Source organism: Primulina eburnea, chromosome 14 (assembly GCF_022965805.1).
Source record: "Primulina eburnea isolate SZY01 chromosome 14, ASM2296580v1, whole genome shotgun sequence".
Classification (NCBI taxonomy): domain Eukaryota; kingdom Viridiplantae; phylum Streptophyta; class Magnoliopsida; order Lamiales; family Gesneriaceae; genus Primulina; species Primulina eburnea.
Window position 1 is genome coordinate 28,533,821 of NC_133114.1, and position 21,678 is coordinate 28,555,498.

A 21,678-nucleotide genomic window follows, 5' to 3' on the forward strand; every position below is an offset into this window, starting at 1 on the left:
CGTTAATCTCAAATATATCAGTTGTCCGGTGTATAGTATCCAGTTTCTGGAGTTAGTAGTATTTCTTCTTGGTTTGTTAAATTTCTGTTTCTAATGATTTTTTGAACTGTGTGAAGAAACAAACAAGTCTATATATTTGAGATAAATGGCGTAAATGTTATTAGTTAACGTGGGTTTCATTCCTTCTCTATCGATGGAAAAAAATTGACGAAAACTTGTGTTGAGTTGTAAAAAAAAAGAAGCTATATCAGAACAATTTTCCAGTTAGTAGTCAATCGATTTCAATTATTGGCACCAAATCCGAAAATAAGGAATCCCCTTCATTATTTAATTATCATCCAAGAATTTGTCATTTGATCCGATATAAAATTCATCTGAGACCGTCTTGTGATCAATTTTATGAGACGGATCTTCTATCTTATTTGACTCGTATGAAAGTAATATTTTTCATTAAATCAAATCAACTCATATACAGATATAAATATGTGGATATTTGGGAGACGTACTCTTGATCCAAATACATCTGACTTGATAAAGAAAAACATCATCATTTTCACAAAATGTCATACGTCCACTTCATGGGTTGCAAGAGAACAAAGCATGACAAATTTACATCACAAATAATCATCTGGAGTTGAACTAATTATAGCTTTTTGCACCCTTTAGTTTGGTTTCAGGGGTCCATTTAAATCTAGAAACATAAGCCAAACTATTGCTGGGATGGCTATATTTAATGATTCAAAAAATTATATGAGGTACAAATTTGAGGGTTTTCCGCTTAATATGAACATATCAATACGAACAAAATTTGCTACCAAATAAAGGCATGGTCCCTAATCAGATAGATGACGATAGAGAAATTGAACTTCAAACATCTTGAGAGGGAGGGGATGGGACGTTTAAATTCAAATTTAGAAATGTTTCAAAAAAATACGAATTCGAGAAACAATTAAAGAGGAATAAACCAGAAAAAATGGCAATAGACATAGCATGTGGACATAAGACAGATGGGTTTTGGAAGAGAAGAATTAATTAAGTGGTATAATGGCTTTATCAAAAGGGTTACCAAATAGTAATCAAACATGGGTCCGAAGCATTTCTTTGGTTAAAATTAAAATTAGCTCTCCCTAATCATCATTCGTGGAGCTTAAACTTTTTTGTTTTGACAATTGAATCCCAAGCTAATATAATGTGGCGTGTTGAATTTTGCAAGTGGATTATGTCACGCCTCGAGTCTGAGTCTGCGGCTGCGTGACTGCACGGGCTCCTACAACAACTACTTCGTATTCGTACTCGCTTTACGAAAATGATTAACTTAAGTTGTTGTAGAAATCCATTATAAACTATTATAAAGTCATTTTAAATATTTTATTTTTAAGATATGAGAAAAAAATATCACAGAATATATATATATCTATATATATATATATATATATATATATATATATATATATAGTTATGTTGTTGTTGAAGGCCAAAGAAACAAGGAATTACATAAATTGTTCAAAATCTTTTGCCTCCCATTCAAAGGCTAAAGTAGTAATTCCACATCCAACATATTGGGACAAAACTTGAACCCCACTCTTGTTGGCACAACCCTCACAAATCTTTTTGCGAATATTCAAAATTTACAGCCGCCGTCAACTAACACCGTTATTTTATTCCTCCCACCCCCTCTATAAACTATCTGCAACACAAGGAAGACAGAACCCTGCACACACAGTGATAAACACAATTGGGAGATTGAGAAATCCTCTCGAAAAGGGTAACTCGGAAGATCAGCATCACGTTTGTCTGTGAGAAAAATTGGCTCATTTTCGATATCTGTGTTCTGTATATGTAAACATGTGTTTGTTTGCGCATCCATTTATACGCTGGTCGAACTAGGTTCATTCCAGTGTTTTCATTTTTGAGTTTGGAGCAAGAAAATCCAGTCTTTATGTTTTTTAGTTTATTTGTTCAAAATAAAGCTGCATTTGTGTTCTGCTGTTTGTTTTTTTTTACTTTCGTGTTTTGGCTGAATTTTGGAGTTGATTTATCTAATCGTGGTGAGATATCTATTTGTGCTTGATTAGGGATAAGTTTTAGAGTGTTCAGCAACTCAAAAGCATGAATTGCTATTTGCTAGAGTTCGTATAATTCAATGAATCCTATCATCAGTTAGTTTGTGCACTGAAAGTTGTTCGTTTTCTTGTTACTTCGTACTGAAAAAAATCTGCCGTTGAAGTTCACTTCTTTGATGAATTTGACTGGACTCAGAATAAGGTGAGTTTCTGCGTTTTAGTTACCTTCCGATTTTATCATTTTAAAGAAAAAGAAAAATGGTCAATATTTATCAATATTTGGAGAAGATTTTTCTTCATTTGAGCTTGAAATGATCACATTTTGCTTTTGTAAGACTTTTCCATACTTTGTGTGTGAATAACCATAAAAGTTTGATTTTTAAAGAATGATCATATGTTTGGTTTGTGCAACTCGCATATGATTATGTTAGTATATCAAGGGAAAACATATGTTAGCACGAGTAAATTTTGTTACCATAAGTTTGTCGCGTCTACCGCTGTTGGTGCTTTAGGTCGAGTACGTTTCAATTTTTCTTTGCTGTCGTGAAGCAGCGTGATACAATTTGTTAGAATATGATCTAGATTTCATAAGTTCCATCATGGGGTGCCTCAAATATTAATGATTGCAACTTTTTCAGCATGCTCTTATTTCATTTTAAGAAACCGGCCTTCCATCAAGCGCATTTGTCCAGACTGCATAAAGAAAATTAAATTGAGGAAGAAGAATAAAGATCTCTTACTTTTATAAATTTGTGCAATAGATGGATAGAATGAATGATCGATGACGCAAATTCTTAGCCAATGATTTTGGGTCATTTTGTTCTTAATAGTGCATAATATTTTGCAAGTTGCCTAATGCCATGTTTTCATGCGTAATGTTGAAATAGGCAAATAGAAGTACTTAATCTTGAATGACATTATCACATCACGATAATATCTTTCCTATTATCTCAGAGTTATGGGGCTTGAAGGTAGTGATGTTCATATTGACAAGGAGCCAGATGGTGTTATTATATACTCAAATGGCGTCGCCCATGATTCATTTTGCACAAATGGTGTCAACGTTGACACAGTGAGTGCTGGTCAAGTTGATGTGGTTCAGCAGTATGAGCTAAATAATCTGGGTCCGCAGCTTGATGATGTGTTGGACGACTCCACTAAAATAAAGGAATACGAAATGAAGGAATGCAATGCTGAAAAGTTGGTTGAAAATTCTGAACTTTGTCAAGTTGACCAACACGAGCCGAATTTGTCAATCGACTTTAACATGTTTGACGAGTGCACATCATCAGAAGGTCAAAAGGTGGCAGATTGCTATGAGGAGACACTGATCTGTGGAAAAAAGGTTACCAAATCTGCTGATGGAAGCTGTAAAACTAAATGCACAGTTCCAAATCCCTTTGCTCTGGCAACTGAAAAGCTTGCTTCAGGTGGAACTCTTTCGTATGGAGTTGATAAAGACAATATCACTTCTGGAGATAAATTATCTCCAGTTCGTGCTTCCCAACATCCAACTTCTGGAAAGCACAATTTAGTAATTCCTTGAACCGATTTTTAGATATTTAAGTTTATATTCATAGTCTTTTTGAAGAATAATAGTCAATTCTTTTTCATTATTTGAACTTGTACACCTGCGTTCTTCTTTTTGTTCTTTTTTTTTTCTCAAAAAAGAACTGGGGAGACAGAATGTTTCACTTTCTTGGTTTTGTTGATTTTGCATGATTTTGTGGTTTGTGGTTTCTAAATTCTAAGCCTCTATAAATTTAAATATTTTGCATGAGAATGCTAGTATAATAGAGAAATCAAATTAGTGGTTTTGCTAGAGAAATTGAGACTTTTAGTTTCTACGGCCAGTGGGAAGTCAATATCATTTGCTATGTATTCTCTATCTGTTATAGACAAGCTTGCATGTTGTACCAAGGAAGCCTCTGCTACCTGATAACAAGAAACAACCGGATGAAGATAAGTGTTCTGTTGCCTCACGGTACCCAATCCCACAAAGACTGATTCAGTATCTTTCCGTGTTTAAGGTTCTTTCATATAACGTGAACTTTCATCTAATTTTCCATATTCAAAGAACAACGGCATCTGCAAGAAAGTTAAGGACAATTGTTGCCTCAGCACCTGTGTTTAAGAGCAGTGAACGCGCTGAGAGAAGGAAGGAGGTTTGTTTCTATCGATTTATTTCTATATGATTAATCGTTGTACATATGAAAGCCAAACTAGAATGCATGATTGTGACTTTTTTTAACTACACTTGTATATTTAGTTCTACTCAAAATTGGAGGAGAAACATCAAGCACTTGAGGCTGAGAAAACTCAATGTGAGGCTAGGACTAAGGTGATTTTACACTCTCATGAGATGTTGTCAACTGCTATTAGTTTGTAGTTCAAATCCTCCTCCACTTTTGCTAATGTTATTAAAACTGCTTTCTGCTCTTTTCTAAGATGCATCTCTTTAGTTATATCTCTTCTTCAAACGTGTAGGAAGAAAAGGATGCTGCGATTAAGCAACTAAGAAAGAGCTTGTTATTCAAAGCAACTCCGATGCCTAGTTTCTACAACGAGGGACCGCCACCCAAGGTTGAGTTGAAAAAGGTAATGCAGTTGTAATTCATCCTAAAAAAGTGTCATGTGCTTTTCATATCCGACTTTTGAGCCATTCTTAGGGGAGAAACAAATAGTGACTCGTTGATTTTCCTATTTGAAAAATCAGCCACCTCCAACTCGTGCAAAATCGCCCAAGTTGGGCCGAATGAAGGGCAGCCGTGATGCAAAATGTTCAGAAAAGGGAACTCAAGAAGCGCATCAAGGTTTCACCACTTGCAGAAATAGTCCTCCTAAGGCATCCACAAACAGAAAATTTGGGGTTAATATCCAGAATCGTACTCCTTCATGCTAAATTAAAGAATAAACTTGTCGAAATTGGTGATCAACGCCGAGCCATTGTGGGTTATCTAATTAAAGGTGGAACATGGTTAACTTGTTGAGGCCTAATATTCTCGAGTCTTTGAGCCTTGTAAGTTGTGACTGGTTACTCTTTGCTTGGACCTACTCATGAACTGAAAATTTCCATTTTAAATTGTAAAAAGTTGACATAATTTACTTAGATTCGTGTTATATATATACTCACAAGTGTCTGCAAATTATATTCCTGTTGTTGTTAAAGGCGCTATCTGTCATCTAAGCTACGATATTTGTTCTTGCCTTTCTTCAGTTTTCTTGTCTAAAGAATAAAGATTCCATCTCCTAGTTTTCTTTTGTTGGTCTCCAAATTTACGTCGCAGACAGTGTTTGAATGGATTTTTTAAGCTTCAACTTGAATTCAGAGACATTGACAAAGCAGTTTTAAGAAATGTTAAATTAATGATCATTGTTAGTCCAGTATATTTCTATACGAAAGTCAATGTTTCATATCCATTTGTGAAAAAATGTAGCAAATTCTAAACATACATTATTTGAATCTTGATGATTAAAGATATTATTGAATATATTCTTTTAATAATTAATATTTGGATTTATTCATGATAATTAAATGAATAGTAAAAAACTTCCCAAATATTATAAAAATTGAAGTCAGTTTTTTGTTGAGCATTTTTTGTTGCTTCCTTTCATTTGTTTAGTTGATCAAAGTTTGTTATATTGGATTGCATCACATGTATATTTACAATGAGATTTGTTTAAGTAATCATAAAATAGTATTTAGAAATTTGTATGAGCTTCTTTGAATAATAAACTCTTTATATTATTTTATTGGGATTGTATAGGAACATGATTCATGTTAAATAATATATATAAAAAAAATCCAATATTTCGATAAATTTTAATATAAAGTCAAGAATAAGTCACGTTCAAGGAATAATGACACCACATGTTTTAATTCAAGTTACTTTGCATCAAATATGCATATTTTATAGCCTATGAGAATTATAACTTTGATTATTGAATTTGTTGACATCTACTGCCTGTATTATCTTATTTAAATATTCATTTAATTACATATATGTTGGTTTTCATAAAGTAACAGTAACGAAATTGAGCTTCACAAAACCGATACCACGTGAGAAAACAGTTCGATATTGACTATTGAGTTACGTGTAATGTACTTACTTTATGTTAGTTTTAATCGTGATTTATTTGATATGAACCTGTTTGATAATCATTATACCCCATGAACGATAAAATCTCTCCTATGTCATTACCAATATTCGTCCAGCCAAACAATACCCAATCAGATCATGGGGTCTCACAAAATCACTCAAAACCGATCTCAATCCTTCTTTAATAGTCTAATTAGGTCCATCATCAGAAACTAAATTTCTCGTACAGATCGCAATAGAGATCAAAACGAAATTTGTGAGTTGATCGCCAGAATTTGAGAAATTGGGTGATGGTGGAATGACTTCACGGTGGCTCGCCAACAACATACAGTGGTGGAGTAAATTTATTTATTATATAAATATTGAAAAACTATTTCAAACTGAATATGTTATCTATATCAATTAATTATTATTTCGAATAAATTAATAAAAAATAATATGTTATAATTAAATGCAAAATTTATAAAATTTTATAATAAAAAATTTCACAAAAATCTATAAAAATCTTGCGAAAAATCTACATGAATCTGTTTACAAATCTACAAATATTCTATAAAAGTCAATAAAAATATATAAAAATCTATCATGTGAAAAAAAATTCAAAATTCTGAATTAAATACACATCACTTGTCATAGGAATTATTATCTAAGGGTAAATAAATTGCAGGGAAAGTAAGGTGTAATGCGCACCATTTTATCCAATTGGAGATCTATTGCATCTCTGCCGTTTTGGAGTAAATCCAAAATTTTATCCGATTTGCAATGTATATCCCACGCTCTCGATCGCGTTTGAAGTAGTTTCTTGGAACAATAAATATCGTTTCCCCCAAGCGCGTGCCTTCACGATCCATTTTTCGACTAGGAAAGTGGAAAATCGAGAACTTGCCAACTCACCATCGTCTCCTGTTCTATCCAACAATTGGAAATGAACTAAACGACTGTTTATCCTACCGAATAAACGAGGCATCTTTCCTAACATATTCCTCTATTTCGTTATCTAGAAAAAACGAAATCCAATCCCTGCCGCTGCTACTCGATTTGAAAATAGTAGTATCTCGTTGCAACATTTTATCTCCGTTTGCAGTTTTCCCGCATATAAGGTAGAAATGGAGGGGAGATGGATTGATTTAGATGATGTTGTGTGGAATTTCTTCAATAAACCGGTGTTGATGGAGGCATTAGTTGATTTATTAGTTTGCGCGGTGCCGATTTGGGGGGCGGTGATGGTGGGTCTGCTGATCGGTTGGTCGTGGAGGCCAAGATGGACCGGTCTTCTTTTTTTGGGATTCCGGTCCAAGTTTCGGTTCATTTACACCGCTTCTATGGCTCTCGGAGCTCGAAGGTTTTGGTTTGCGTTTACGGCGCTGTCAGCGTTTTCGATTTGTCGCCAGCTGTGGTTTAGTTTCCGTAGAAGGAGTCGGAAGGAAGGTGAGGAGTCGGGAGAGGAATTGGATGATTCAATCACAAATTTGGCTCCGGGAATGACGGCTGCCAGTGCTGTGGCTGAGGAGTCGAATGATTTGGTTTATTCCTGCCGTTGTGATATCAAGTTGGTTTTTCATTTCTGCTAATTATTTGATGATCATACTACGAAGTACGAATCCCAGAATTTTGCTGCGCTTGTAAACTGAAGCTTATATACGATGAAATGTGATTTTTTTTTATGCAATTCCTTTGTTCAGCGTTTTAAACCCAGTGTAAAAATTAATCAATTTCGATGCATTGTTCATTGTGTCGGGAAATAAAGTCAACAAAAGTGGCTAAATCATTTAAAATGTGGGCTGCTTTTTGTTGAAGGAAATTTTGTGGAATTGCGTGATGAAATTGCGAGGTGGGCTGCTTTTTGTTGAAGGAAATTTTGTGGAATTGCGTGATGAAATTGCGAGGCAATTTCATCGTTCACACGGTCAGGGGTTCTATAAATAGAGCTCCCCCTTCATTCTGAAATCATCCCTTCTTCGAGTTTTCTCTCATCTTATAAGCATTTGAGTGCTTAGTTCTATAATATTTGTGAGGTGTTTGTTCTCCTGTATTAAGAGAGTGTGTGTTCTCTTTGGAAACACAGTGAGTGAGTTGTACACCACAAAATATTATAATGGAAATCTTTTCATCTTGCCCGTGGTTTTTACCCTAATAATTTTTAGGGGTTTTCCACGTAAATCTCGGTGTCTAGTTTATTCTTTATTTTCGGGTTTTATTATCTCAAATTCCGCACGTGGGACCAACAAGTGGTATCAGAGCCTTGGTTTAAAATTTCATAAAATTCTGAGTATGCTCTGTGGTTGCAGCCTAGACTGATCTTCCACATCAGAAAAGATTTTTTGAGATTTTTTATAAGGCGGGATTATTTTGTCCGGTCTACTAAATTATTGTAGACATAATGGCGGGAAGGTACGAGATAGCAAAGTTCAACGGAAGCAATTTTATGTTGTGGAAAATAAAGATACAAGCAGTTTTAAGAAAAGAGAATTGCTTGGCGGCTATTGGAGATAGACCGGTGGAGATTGCGGATGATGGAAAATGGAATGAGATGAATGACAATGCTGTTGCCAATTTACACTTGGCTATAGCTGACGAAGTTTTGTCAAGTATCTCTGAGTCCTGAGATATAAACAGCCAAAGCTATCTGGGATACTCTGACAAAGATGTACGAGGTCAAGTCGCTACACAACATGATTTTCCTAAAGAGAAGGCTTTATACTCTTCGGATGGCGGAATCCTCATCGATGACCGACCATATCAATACACTAAATACTCTATTTTCCCAACTCACTTCCGTGGGGCATAAAATAGGGGAAAATGAACGTGCGGAGCTTCTACTTCAAAGTCTACCAGATTCATACGATCAACTTATCATCAACATTACCAACAATATTCTTATGGGCTTTCTAAGATTCGACGATGTCTTAACTGCGGTTCTCGGAGAAGAAAGCCGGCGCAAGAATAAGGAAGACAGGTTGGTAACATCAAAGCAGGCAGAGGCGTTACCGATTATAAGAGGAAGATTTATGGACCGTGACTCCAGTGGGAGCCAAAGACGAGGTAGATCAAAGTCCAGAAGTAAGAAGAAAAATATTTACTGCTTCAAATGTGGCGGTAAAGGGCACTTCAAGAGAGAGTGTACGAGTATCGATAAAAGTTCTCAAGGAAATGTGGCCAGTACTTCAGGCAATGGTGAAATATTATTCAGCGAAGCAGCAACAGTTGCGGAAGGCAGGCACAAATTTTGTGACACATGGATAATGGATTCAGGAGCGACGTGGCATATGATGTCTCGGAGAGAATGGTTTGATCATTATGAACCAATCTCAGGTGGATCTGTATTTATGGGAAATGATCATGCCTTGGAAATCGCTGGGGTCGGTACTATCAAAATTAAAATGTTTGATGGCACCATTCGCACCATACAGGAGGTACGACATGTGAAAGGACTGACGAAAAATCTTTTGTCCTTGGGGCAATTGGATGACATCGGGTGCAAAACTCGGATCGAGAACGGGATCATGAAAATTGTGAAAGGCGCGCATGTGGTTATGAAGGCGAAAAAAGTTGCTGCAAATCTGTATGTACTTTTGGTAGAAACACACAAAGAGGCAGAACTAGCTGTTGCATCAATTGGTTCAGGAGAAGAATTAACAGTGTTATGGCATAGAAAGCTCGGGCATATGTCAGAACGAGGGTTGAAAATTCTCTCAGAACGGAAGCTGTTGCCGGGACTTACAAAAGTGTCACTACCCTTTTGTGAGCATTGTGTTACCAGTAAACAACACAGATTAAAGTTTGGCACTTCTACTGCCAGGAGCAAAAGCATATTGGAGCTGATTCATTCGGATGTTTGGCAAGCACCGGTTGTATCCCTAGGAGGAGCGAGATACTTTGTCTTGTTCATTGATGATTTCTCTAGGAGATGTTGGGTGTATCAAATTAAGGAGAAATCAGATGTTTTCCAGGTCTTCAAAGATTTCAAAGCGCGGGTTGAACTTGATTCAGAAAAGAAAATCAAGTGTCTGAGGACTGACAATGGAGGAGAATATACCAGTGACGAGTTTGATGCATTTTGTCAACATGAGGGCATCAAAAGACAGTTCACGACGGCTTACACACCTCAACAGAATGGAGTGGCGGAGCGGATGAACAGGACCTTGTTGGACAGAACAAGAGCTATGTTGAGGACTGCGGGTCTAGAAAAGTCATTTTGGGCGGAAGCAGTCAAAACCGTTTGTTATATTATCAATCGTTCTCCTTCAGTGACGATTGACCTGAAGACTCCGATGGAGATGTGGACTGGGAAGCCGACAGATTATTCTCATTTGCATACATTTGGAAGTCCGGGGTACGTTCTGTACAATGAGCAAGAAAGATCAAAGTTGGATTCGAAATCTAGAAAATGTATCTTCTTGGGATATGCTGATGGAGTAAAGGGGTTTCGCTTGTGGGATCCTACTGTTCACAAGCTTGTCATCAGCAGGGATGTTATCTTCGAGGAAGATAAAGTAAAGGGAGACAAAGGCACACCGAATTCAGAAACTACTATTTTTCAGGTGGAAAATAAGACGGACGAAAGTCAAGTTTCTTGTGAAGCAGTACCAGAGCACGAAGAACAAGAACATGTTGAGTCTGAGGTTTCCAATGTGAGGCAGTCAACTCGAGACAGAAGACCACCAGGTTGGCTTTAAGATTATGTCACTGAAAGCAACATTGCATATTGTCTATTATCAGAAGATGGTGAGCCATCGAGTTTCCACGAGGCTACTCAAAGCTCGGATGTATCTTTGTGGATGATAGCAATGCAAGAAGAATTGGAGGCATTAGACAGGAATAAAACTTGGGATCTTGTTACACTACCACGAGGGAGGAAAGCCATCGGTAACAGATGGGTCTATAAGATCAAGCGAGATGGCAATAATCAAGTGGAACAGTATCGTGCTAGATTGGTAGTTAAAGGGTATGCTCAAAAAGAAGGCATTGACTTCAATGAGATATTTTCTCATGTGGTTCGGCTTACAACAGTCAGAGTAGTGTTGGCATTGTGTGCGGTGTTTGACCTACATCTAGAACAGCTAGATGTAAAAACGGCGTTTCTTCATGGAGATCTTGAAGAAGAAATCTATATGCTCCAGCCAGAAGGTTTTGCGGAAAAAGGCAAAGAGAACTTGGTTTGCAGGTTGAACAAATCTCTGTACGGTCTCAAACAGGCGCCGAGGTATTGGTACAAGAGATTTGATTCCTATATCACGAGCCTTGGATACAACAGACTGAGTGCATACCCTTGTACGTATTTCAAGAGGTCTGGTGATGATTATATTATTTTGCTGTTGTATGTGGACGACATGTTGGTAGCAGGCCCCAACAAAGATCAGGTCCAAGGATTGAAGGCACAGTTGGCTAGGGAATTTGATATTAAGGACTTGGGACCAGCAAACAAGATTCTAGGGATGCAAGTTCACCGAGACAGAAGTAACAGAAAGATTTGGCTTTCCCAGAAAAATTATTTGAAGAAAGTCTTGCAACGCTTTAACATGCAAGATAGTAAGCCAATTTCGACCCCTCTTCCTGTTAACTTCAAGTTATCTTCCGAGATGTGTCCTAGCAGTGAAGCAGAGAGGATGGAGATGTCTCGAGTACCATATGCATCAGCAGTGGGAAGTTTGATGTTCGCTATGATCTGTACAAGACCGGACATTGCTCAAGCAGTGGGAGCAGTTAGTCGGTATATGGCGAATCCTGGACGAGAGCATTGGAGCACTGTTAAGAGGATCTTTAGATACATTAAGGGTACCTCGAATGCTGCATTATGTTATGGAGGATCGGATTTTACACTCAGAGGCTATGTCGATTCAGATTATGCAGGTGATCCTGATAAGAGGAAATCTACTACTGGTTATGTGTTTACACTTGCAGGGGGAGCAGTAAGCTGGGTTTCAAAACTGCAGACGGTTGTGGCGTTATCTACAACAGAGGCAGAATACATGGCAGCTACTCAAGGTTGTAAGGAGGCAATATGGATTAAAAGGTTATTGGAGGAGATCGAGCACAAACATGAGAGTGTTCCTTTGTTTTGTGACAGTCAGAGTGCCTTGCACATCGCAAAGAATCCAGCCTTTCATTCCAGGACGAAACACATTGGAGTTCAATTTCACTTTGTTCGAGAAGTAGTAGAAGAAGGAAGCGTGGATATGCAGAAGATCCATACGAAGGATAACATAGCTGATTTTCTGACCAAGCCAGTGAACACTGATAAGTTTGAATGGTGTAGATCCTCAAGTGGCCTAGCAGAGACGTAAGCAGCAGGTAATGGCAAGATAGAAAGGATGTGTGGAGATGTGTTTGATTATCAATCAAATCTCCAAGTGGGAGAAATGTCGGGAAATAAAGTCAACAAAAGTGGCTAAATCATTTAAAACGCGGGCTGCTTTTTGTTGAAGGAAATTTTGTGGAATTGCGTGATGAAATTGCGAGGCAATTTCATCGTTCACACGGTCAGGGGTTCTATAAATAGAGCTCCCCCTTCATTCTGAAATCATCCCTTCTTCGAGTTTTCTCTCATCTTATAAGCATTTGAGTGCTTAGTTCTATAATATTTGTGAGGTGTTTGTTCTCCTGTATTAAGAGAGTGTGTGTTCTCTTTGGAAACACAGTGAGTGAGTTGTACACCACAAAATATTATAGTGGAAATCTTTTCATCTTGCCCGTGGTTTTTACCCTAATAATTTTTAGGGGTTTTCCATGTAAATCTCGGTGTCTAGTTTATTCTTTATTTTCGGGTTTTATTATCTCAAATTCCGCACGTGGGACCAACACATTGCAGTGGTAATGATGTTGATTGGTGAGTGACGGTGTTAAATGAATCTGAAATTTTATTTTTTACCTTTTTGGGTTATAAAACGCTAACAGAGATTTTTTTTTAAAAAAAATTCTGATGCTTGGAATCAGTATGTCGAAAAATAAAGTTACGATAAGATTATGCCAAACCTAGGCTGAAATATAGTTTCTTGGGCTGAATTTATGCTCTAACATAGACCAATGTTGTATGTCAGAGGCCTGAACCCACAAACAGTGCAAGTGTCTAACTAGTTTTTTTCCCAGAAAACTGTAGAACGGTAGCTTCTCTTCCACTGTTTTGGTCATGCTATGACGTGGCTGTGTCCGTGTGTGAACCTTTTTATGGGAAAAAATGCTGTGGTATTGGTTTGACAAGGCTGTATCAGCCTGGAAATGCCTCTTTATTCGATTGTGGGGAAGAGTTGCAATTTCACACATGTCTTGTGGAAAAAACTTTGAATTGCTCTATTTATTAGACTCGCTAGTTTAATTTCATACAAGACCTGATAATTGATTCTATAGGCCTGCCACTGGTACTCCAGATGGGGGACCAAGTGGTATCACAGAAAAGGATCTTCGACACTTGTTACATCTGCTTGACTGGAAAGATGGGGAAATGGCATGGCAAATCATTATGGAGCGCTCCACGTCTAACTTCTCATACCAAGCTTGGCGCCATGAACCAGAGGTAAGACTATGAATCATCATGGAAATTTCCTTCTCATGCTTTTGGAAAAAAGCATGCAGGGATTAGTAGTTACTGTCATGTGATGATTGAAGACTCCTGTGTCTTAATTTTATGCATATGTGGAGAGAATATTCCATTTTCTCCACCCGGACAGTAATTTATTTGCTCGACATCTACACCATGATGCTAGATTGATTTTTATGGAACATTTTGTTTGTAGACGGGTCCTATAGTGTACCACAGCAAAACTGTTTTTGAAGATGCAACCATGGAGCTGGTCAGAGATTTTTTTTGGGATGACGAGTTTCGGTCCAAATGGGATCCTATGCTTTCATACTTCAAAATTTTGGAAGAATGCCCTCATACGGGGATGATGATTGTTCACTGGATTAAGAAGGTCCGTAAGACAGACACTCCACTACTGCATAATTAAAGTCCTCACTAATTTATCTGGGTTTTTACCCAAGTTTTTGACATAATGATGCCTTGATTACTCCTGCATACACAGTTTCCTTTCTTCTGCAGCGACCGGGAGTATATATTTGGTAGAAGAATATGGGAAGCTGGAAGAACTTATTATTGTGTGACAAAGGTATGGTGTCTCTGATCAAAATCTATTATTGCAAGTAGTTACACGTTCCTCTGACCTTGCATTTGCTATTCTCACTATGTTTCTATTTGTTGGTTCCTTGTTGAGAACCAACAAATATATTCTTACTGGTTTGCGTGTCTGTCAATGCTGCATAGAAATCCAAGCGTAGCGTGTGTTCTGTTGTACGGGATAAAAAAGTTTGAGGTTTACCATCAGCACCTGCATTTTTTGTACATAAACATGAAAATTAATCTACATAGATGTGGAATGCAGCAAGTGCCCTATTCAACATTGCCAAGGAGTGACAAACTTAGACGTGTTGATCTTTACTTTGCAAACTGGGTTATCAGACCTGGTAAGTTTGTTTTATCAACACATTTACTCTTCAAGAAAGTTCATGAATACTTACATATCCACAACTATGCAGCACCATCCCTTAAAGGAGATGGCCATTTATCCGCATGTGAGGTCGTATATCTTCACTACGAAGAAATGGGAATCCCAAAAGACGTGGCCAAATTTGGCGTGCGTCATGGGATGTGGGGAACCGTCAAGAAACTACATGCTGGCTTTCGAGCATATCAAAACTCTAGAAGTTCCGAGCTATCACCAACCAGGTTCGCTCGTATGGCAGGAATCACTACCAAACTTGCATACGAAGGAATGGAAAACGATTCAGAGGGGCGATTTTCTGGTCAAAACGAAGAGAAAATTAAAGCTCTAGGATGTGAGAAACATAAAGATTGTGGGGGAATCGATTGGAGATGGTTAGCAATTGGTGGGACTGTTGCTGTTGTTTGTGGGCTTCGAATGGGAGTCATAGGGAGAGCTTTTTTGATTGGGGCAGGGCATAGAATTGCTAGAAGGAAGAACTGTAGGTGATATGTAAAATGTTGTATGTGTAGATAAATATAATGATTTTTTCTTCTTCTTATTGTTCATACTATTGTTGCCATTCGATTTATAGTGTTTGGCACAAACTGGGGGGGAAAAAAGCAAGGAACGTTTCAATATTATTTTCTACGTCAGTGATTTTTTTTGTTTTAAAAAAATAGGTGTTTGGTTGGATGTTTATATTTAAATAAATTACTCAAAAACTAATATTAAGAAGTCGGAATGGTTGACTTTTAGAACTTCTTCTTTGATTCTTCTTTAGAAAATATTTAATCAACTAATTGCTTTATTTACAATTCATACCACACGCACCAAGGAATTTTTTGGATTTAAATAATTGAAACCCAATATATTATTTGAATCAAAGCTTCAAGCACAATAATCCCACAAACGAGATGTAGCTTTCATCAGGATTAGCAAAATCAAAAGCTACAAGCATCATAATTATTAAAACCGAAAAATAATCGTGGATGACCATTTAAAATATGAATATCCTTAAATCAATTAAGCATATCGGTCGATTAAATTTTATATTAATGATTTCAACATATGATGTCCGTGCGTTAATTTAAATGTTGACGAGTTTGTGCCATCACTGGAAAATAAAATTCATTCGCTTTCACCATAATACTTTCTTTAAAAAAATTAATTTGCTGATTTTATTAAACTTACATTCAAATATGTTTGCAAATTGATATAGTTGATCCACAAATATTATAAATCTGGAAGGTGTTTTCGAGAAATATAAGTATATTCTTGACATTAATTTTTAAGGAGATGATTCCTGTTGGATAAATCTCAAGATTTTGTTAGATATTTTTTTTTAGAATTGAAATTGAATTTATAGTTATGTTTTCCTGGAACTCCTTCGAATTGTTTTTATCCAAAAAAACACGGAATACGACATAACTATAATGAATTAATAAACTCGTTCAAAAAAAAAAACTATAATTAATAAATAAATTACAGTGAGATCTAGAGATGCCAATTTAACCAAGACAAAAACTTGTGTGAGCCGGTTTCACGGGTCGTATTTTATGAGACATATATCTTATTTAAGTAATCCATGAAAAAATATTATTTTTTATGCCAACAATATTACTTTTTATTGTGAATATGGATAGGGTTGACCCGTCTAACAGATTATGATCCGTGAAACGGTCTCACATCAGACCCATTCTTTCACCAAAGGTTACCACTCCGAATGTGTACTTGTTTCGGGGATATTTATCGGGTACAAATATTACTTTTCACTGAATATATATAACGGGTCGATATGTCTTACATAAAACCATTGCACAGAATACCACTCACAAATAAATACTAAAATCAAAATCGTAGTTAAGATATAATACATAAAATTGATTTTTTTTTCTCTTCTTGACAATAAACAATCGTGTAGCAATCATGTGAACATATTTAATTAGTTGTCCAATTAACATAGAAGAGGGTAGACAAATTTTATTTTTTTTGGGTGGTGGGGTGAGAGTATACAAAATGGATAAATATACTATTTCAAAATTATTATTGTCTGTTATTCCTTTCACAAAAATTCTGGTGATAGTCACACGAATCAATTTCATGAGTCGAATCTCTTATTCGAGTCATTAATGAAAAAAAATTACTTTTGTGCTAAAATTATTATTTTTTATTGTAAATATATGTAGAGTTAACTCATTTCATATATATAAAGATTTGTGAGAGCCTCTCAAAATATACCTGCTATTTTTCTGAGAAAATATTAATTTGTGTTGGCCACTCAAGATTTGTTATATTACCTATACGTACAGATCAAGAACTCCACTCCTAACGTGTAAAAAGTTCCCAGCCACGCGATCGAATCCAGGCTGCAACACTCACTCACAGTAGCTATGCATGGGGGTAATCTTTATCTGTATATACGTATTATGTGCAATCAATCACACACAAATACACAGTTCAGTAGCGGGGCAAGCTAGATCGGCGACTAAGCTCCGATCCATCTATTTGACCGATTTTAGAGGTGTTGTGTGATTTGTTTGCAGATGGAGGTTATGGCGAGAGGCTTCTTGCTCCTATTGCAGCTGCGGCATCTATCGTTTTGATCTCCGGCTTGATAACTCATCTCCAGCGCCGCAAGGAGAAACCCACCAAGTATAACACGCACCTTGCTCCACTCTTGGACCGGACGGGGTCCGGACGCCTCGCCAAAATCGAGAGATTCTCCCATTATCTTGGTAATATATATCATAGCGCTACTGCGTACCATAGGAAATTAAACCGAACATCCATCATATATTATTTGATTGATATTTCTGCACGAGCTGCATCTATCTAGCTATATCCCTTCAACCAAATCAAACACTTAAGAAAACTGAATTAATTTGATGAATTCATTTAATTTTTTTGGCTTATTTTTGCAGTAAGGCAGATAGGATTTGAAGATGGAAATAAATGTCCACAGTTGATAAAACTAGCGGACGAATACTTGAAAAGATCCAAGGCTGTTGACGAGAAGATATACGAGTATTTGACAAATCAACCAAATGCCGAGGAATTGTATGTGAAATTGGTGGAAGAATTCGAGAGATGCATTGTCGGATATTTCGGTTTTCATTGGAGTCAAGCTCCCGTTATGATCAATCAGGTTTGCTGCTCCGTTTTTGTTTCTTGATTCTAACTACGTTCTTGTCCAGGATATATGAAGAAATGATTAATATAATATATATAATAATGGATTTGTACGCGCTGTTAAATTTATATATTTTATTTTTTAGGTATTGAGTGCCGATTATGATCAGAAAAAGCTTAAAAATTTGGTGATGGCAGCTACAAGGTTAGTAGTATTTCAAAAAATTCAAATTATTTATACTCGTGAATATCTTGGTACTGAATTTATATAAATAAAATAATAAAAAGGATGACGTATTCAAGTGGCAACTAATGCTAATACCGGCTATATATCAAAAAACACAAAAAATCTTGTTAAATTATGTTACGAGTCAATTATATAAGACAACTTTTTATTTAATTCGACTCATTTAACAACGTTATGTCTTGTTATTTTTGTTATATTTAGTAGGTGTGCACCATATAGTGATCGTTTCAAGTCATAATATACGTTTGAAATTGACAAAAATACATTTTATTCCAATATATTTTGGTAATTACATAAATTAATTTTTTTCATTGAAAATTATTATTTTTATTCGTCATGCCACACGAATTATGGCAAAAATATAATATTTTAATTCTTTAATATTAAACAGCATTAATATCAAAATACTTTAAATTTTGAATATATTACATTACGAATATCGTGTGTGGTGCCTATAATTAATGGATAAAATAATAAATATATAGTATATTATATTATATTATATTAAATTTTATATTATAAAATTTTAAGGTCCATTGACTTAATTAAAGCACAACACCATTTGATGTGACCAAAATAATACAATATGATGCCAGCTCATCAACGACAACGCCACAATATTTAATTTATTGCAATTTGCAGCAAAACTTGATAAGAGTTCCTAATGCTTCTCCACTATTATATATATATTTTTCGACATCATTTATTATTTTTGATCTTACATATTTAAGAAAATAAAATGGTTTGTATAAAGTGAATTTTTTTTATATATAAATTGAGTTAAATTGGATATCAATCTCACAAAAAATGAATTTATAAAACGGGCACATATTGGTTTTTAATCTTTTTTATATACAAAATCAAAGATAATATTAGTATTTTTTTTCCAAATTACTCTTAAAAATATTTTTTTTTAAAAGTTGATGAAATTATTTCTGACATTGTGATATTTATTTTGGAACGAATATATCAATATAGTTTCAAACGAAGGATCCGAAACGCACTTGAGAACTACAAATTTTGGTAAGATATGATCGAGTCAAATACATGTATGTGTGTGTATATATTTGAAGTTTAAGATTGAATTTTATAGAGTCAACTAAAAATTTAGCTTGAATCTTGAAATTAAATTATTTTCAGTTCAAATTATTTATTCTAACTAGAAAGTAAGTTAGCGTTTCATTCTTTTATGTTCAACTTATGATTTATGAATTCATTTCACTTTTTATTTATTGATGATATATACATATTAACATTAATTCATTCAAAAGTTCGATGAATCTTGGGTACAAAATACATCGAGTTAATTTTAGTTATAATATTTTAAAATATTTTCTGAATTCGTAATGGCATGAATTTCTGTCTAGCAGGCTTTGGTGCAATTGGTTGAAGATTCTCTTAAATGTATTTTTGAAAGATTTTTTTCAAATAAAATACAATTTTTTTTTATCATTTCAAATAAATTTTATAACCCAATTTGTAACCGTGATTGTAAATGAAAGTTTAATTTCTCACTTTTAACACCGCGTAATCATGCATGCATGTGATTCATATAACGAGTTTGATTAAAAAAAAACCAATCAAACAAGGGTTTAACCCTAAAACCATCCCACAATCTCAAGTTATCTCGTATACCAAATTACACAACCGCGTATATAAAAATCAATCACCTCTTGTACAATGAGAAATCATAATAAAATCCTGGAAATTATATTTTATATATAACATGAGAAATCATACTAAAGCATTTATTTAAATATAAATAATTCAAATGTGATTTAACTTTTCTTAATTGTGGATCGGAGAAATCAGAATATTGGCCACATCAAAAGGGCGTAAACCGTTTATTTCCATAGTAAATTTAGAGAGTGAAAATTAGAGTTGAGTTCATGCTCTGTAAGAAGTTGAAGAGTTTACGTACCTTTAGTTTAAACTCAAATATCTGGTACTTTAAGTTGAAATGTTGTGTTTGTTTACCAACATGTGTGGCTGATGAAAAAGATAAGTTTTGTCCATTTCTTTAGGAAACAAAGGTTCGAAAAAATAACAAAGAACTTGAAAGTGACGAGGGTTTTCTCCACACTAGTGGAAGAGATGAAAGCCATTGGCATGACATCAGGTGAACTGAATACTTCTTCCGTGATGGCACCAGTTGCTCTAAGCGAGAGATGTCCGGTTCTTCTACTTATGGGTGGTGGAATGGGAGCCGGCAAGAGCACTGTTCTAAAAGATATCATGAAAGAGTAAAATTTCATACTGTTATTAGATGATTAATATTTTTATTTAGTCATGACTATTGTCCTTTTTATTCATTTTGATGCTGTAATTCGAACATAGATCATTTTGGTCCGGAGCAGCGGCGAATGCAGTTGTTGTAGAGGCGGATGCGTTTAAGGAGACGGATGTAATATACAGAGCTCTGAGTTCAAGTGGTCATCATGAAGACATGCTTCAAACTGCTGAGCTTGTGCGTTCAACTCTTTCATACCACTACATTTAAGTAGATATAAAACTGAAACAGCATTTAAACAGAAGATTTGAACTGCTTCATTTCCGGGCTTCCCACTTGATGTGTGTGTGTGTGTGTATAGGTACATCAATCATCAACTGATGCTGCGTCATCACTGCTAGTAACCGCACTCAACGAAGGGCGCGATGTGATCATGGACGGGACCTTATCATGGGTGCCCTTTGTTGAGCAGACGATCACCATGGCAAGAAATGTGCACAAGCACCGGTATAGAATGGGAGAAGGATACAAGGTTGCAGATGATGGCACGGTCACCGAAAATTATTGGGTTCCAATGGAAGACGAGGGAGAAGAAAACAAGATCAGAAATCCGTATAGGATCGAGCTAGTTGGAGTCGTTTGTGATGCTTATTTAGCTGTTGTCAGAGGAATCAGGTGGTACAAATTAATTTCACGAACTTGTGTATGTTGACGAGCGTTTGAAAGGAATTCAGTGTTTTTGGAATAAAAGGCCGTTTTCTGAGATCTTGAAGGTTTAATGGTGGTGCAGGAGAGCTATACAAATAGGGAGGGCAGTGCGGGTGAAATCACAGTTGAAATCCCACAAGAGATTTGCAAGTGCATTTCCAAGATACTGCGAGTTTGTAGACAATGCGAGATTATACTGTACAAATTCTCCTGGAGGTCCACCAAAGGTATGCTTCAATAACTTAATTTTTTTTCCTTCGTACCATCCATAAAGAGAGAACTAGAGATGAAGAGGACATACTCTGGAGTCTGGTGAATTATTTTGCTAATCTCGTTCGTTCTACAAAAATATTTAACCCCGTATAGTGCGCAGCTGATAGCATGGAAAGATGGAAACAGCAAAATCTTAGTGGACCCAGACGAAATCAAATGTTTGGATTCAGTAACCAATTTGAACGATGAAGCAGAATGTATATTCAAGCTCCACAAAGACCCGGACCAGATAAATAAACCCGGTTCGGTTTGGAAGGACATGGTATTGCTGCCTTCAAGGCCAAGTCTTCAACTGGAGCTCAAAACTGTGATCAAGAAGATTGAAATCCCCGTGTCCTAAATGCATTTCAATCGAATAAAGCGTGTCTGTTATTTTGGATCAGAGGGAGATTTGTGTGAAATTTGTCTTTAATAATCGTTTCCATGTTAAATCAAGTTACTTTTCTGTTTA

The 21,678-nt window shown here is 35.9% G+C and overlaps 3 protein-coding genes across 7 annotated transcripts; all 3 read left to right on the forward strand.

Annotated features, from left to right (window-relative positions):
• Positions 1 to 1,632: 1,632 nt before the first annotated feature.
• Positions 1,633 to 5,191, forward strand: LOC140812574 (protein WVD2-like 3). Of its 5 annotated transcripts, none has more exons than XM_073170881.1 (7): positions 1,633 to 1,796; positions 3,018 to 3,597; positions 3,962 to 4,047; positions 4,141 to 4,228; positions 4,333 to 4,404; positions 4,551 to 4,661; positions 4,780 to 5,191. In XM_073170881.1, the coding sequence occupies exons 2-7, from the start codon at positions 3,022 to 3,024 to the stop codon at positions 4,963 to 4,965; spliced, it is 1,119 nt and encodes a 372-aa protein (XP_073026982.1). In that variant the 5' UTR covers positions 1,633 to 1,796; positions 3,018 to 3,021; the 3' UTR covers positions 4,966 to 5,191. The 5 variants fall into 5 exon arrangements, with proteins under 5 accessions (XP_073026982.1, XP_073026984.1, XP_073026980.1 ...); XM_073170883.1 differs by having other exon boundaries at positions 1,638 to 1,765; XM_073170879.1 differs by having other exon boundaries at positions 1,653 to 2,265.
• A 1,833-nt stretch (positions 5,192 to 7,024) lies between these two features.
• LOC140811876 (uncharacterized) lies at positions 7,025 to 15,382 on the forward strand. The gene is made up of 6 exons (XM_073169994.1): positions 7,025 to 7,712; positions 13,508 to 13,673; positions 13,894 to 14,070; positions 14,182 to 14,265; positions 14,539 to 14,620; positions 14,693 to 15,382. The coding sequence occupies exons 1-6, from the start codon at positions 7,270 to 7,272 to the stop codon at positions 15,145 to 15,147; spliced, it is 1,407 nt and encodes a 468-aa protein (XP_073026095.1). The 5' UTR covers positions 7,025 to 7,269; the 3' UTR covers positions 15,148 to 15,382.
• Positions 15,383 to 16,893: 1,511 nt separating this feature from the next.
• On the forward strand, positions 16,894 to 21,678 carry LOC140813108 (calmodulin calcium-dependent NAD kinase-like). The gene is made up of 9 exons (XM_073171540.1): positions 16,894 to 17,040; positions 17,184 to 17,375; positions 17,562 to 17,785; positions 17,916 to 17,974; positions 20,041 to 20,259; positions 20,354 to 20,483; positions 20,608 to 20,921; positions 21,037 to 21,181; positions 21,328 to 21,678. The coding sequence occupies exons 1-9, from the start codon at positions 17,031 to 17,033 to the stop codon at positions 21,565 to 21,567; spliced, it is 1,533 nt and encodes a 510-aa protein (XP_073027641.1). The 5' UTR covers positions 16,894 to 17,030; the 3' UTR covers positions 21,568 to 21,678.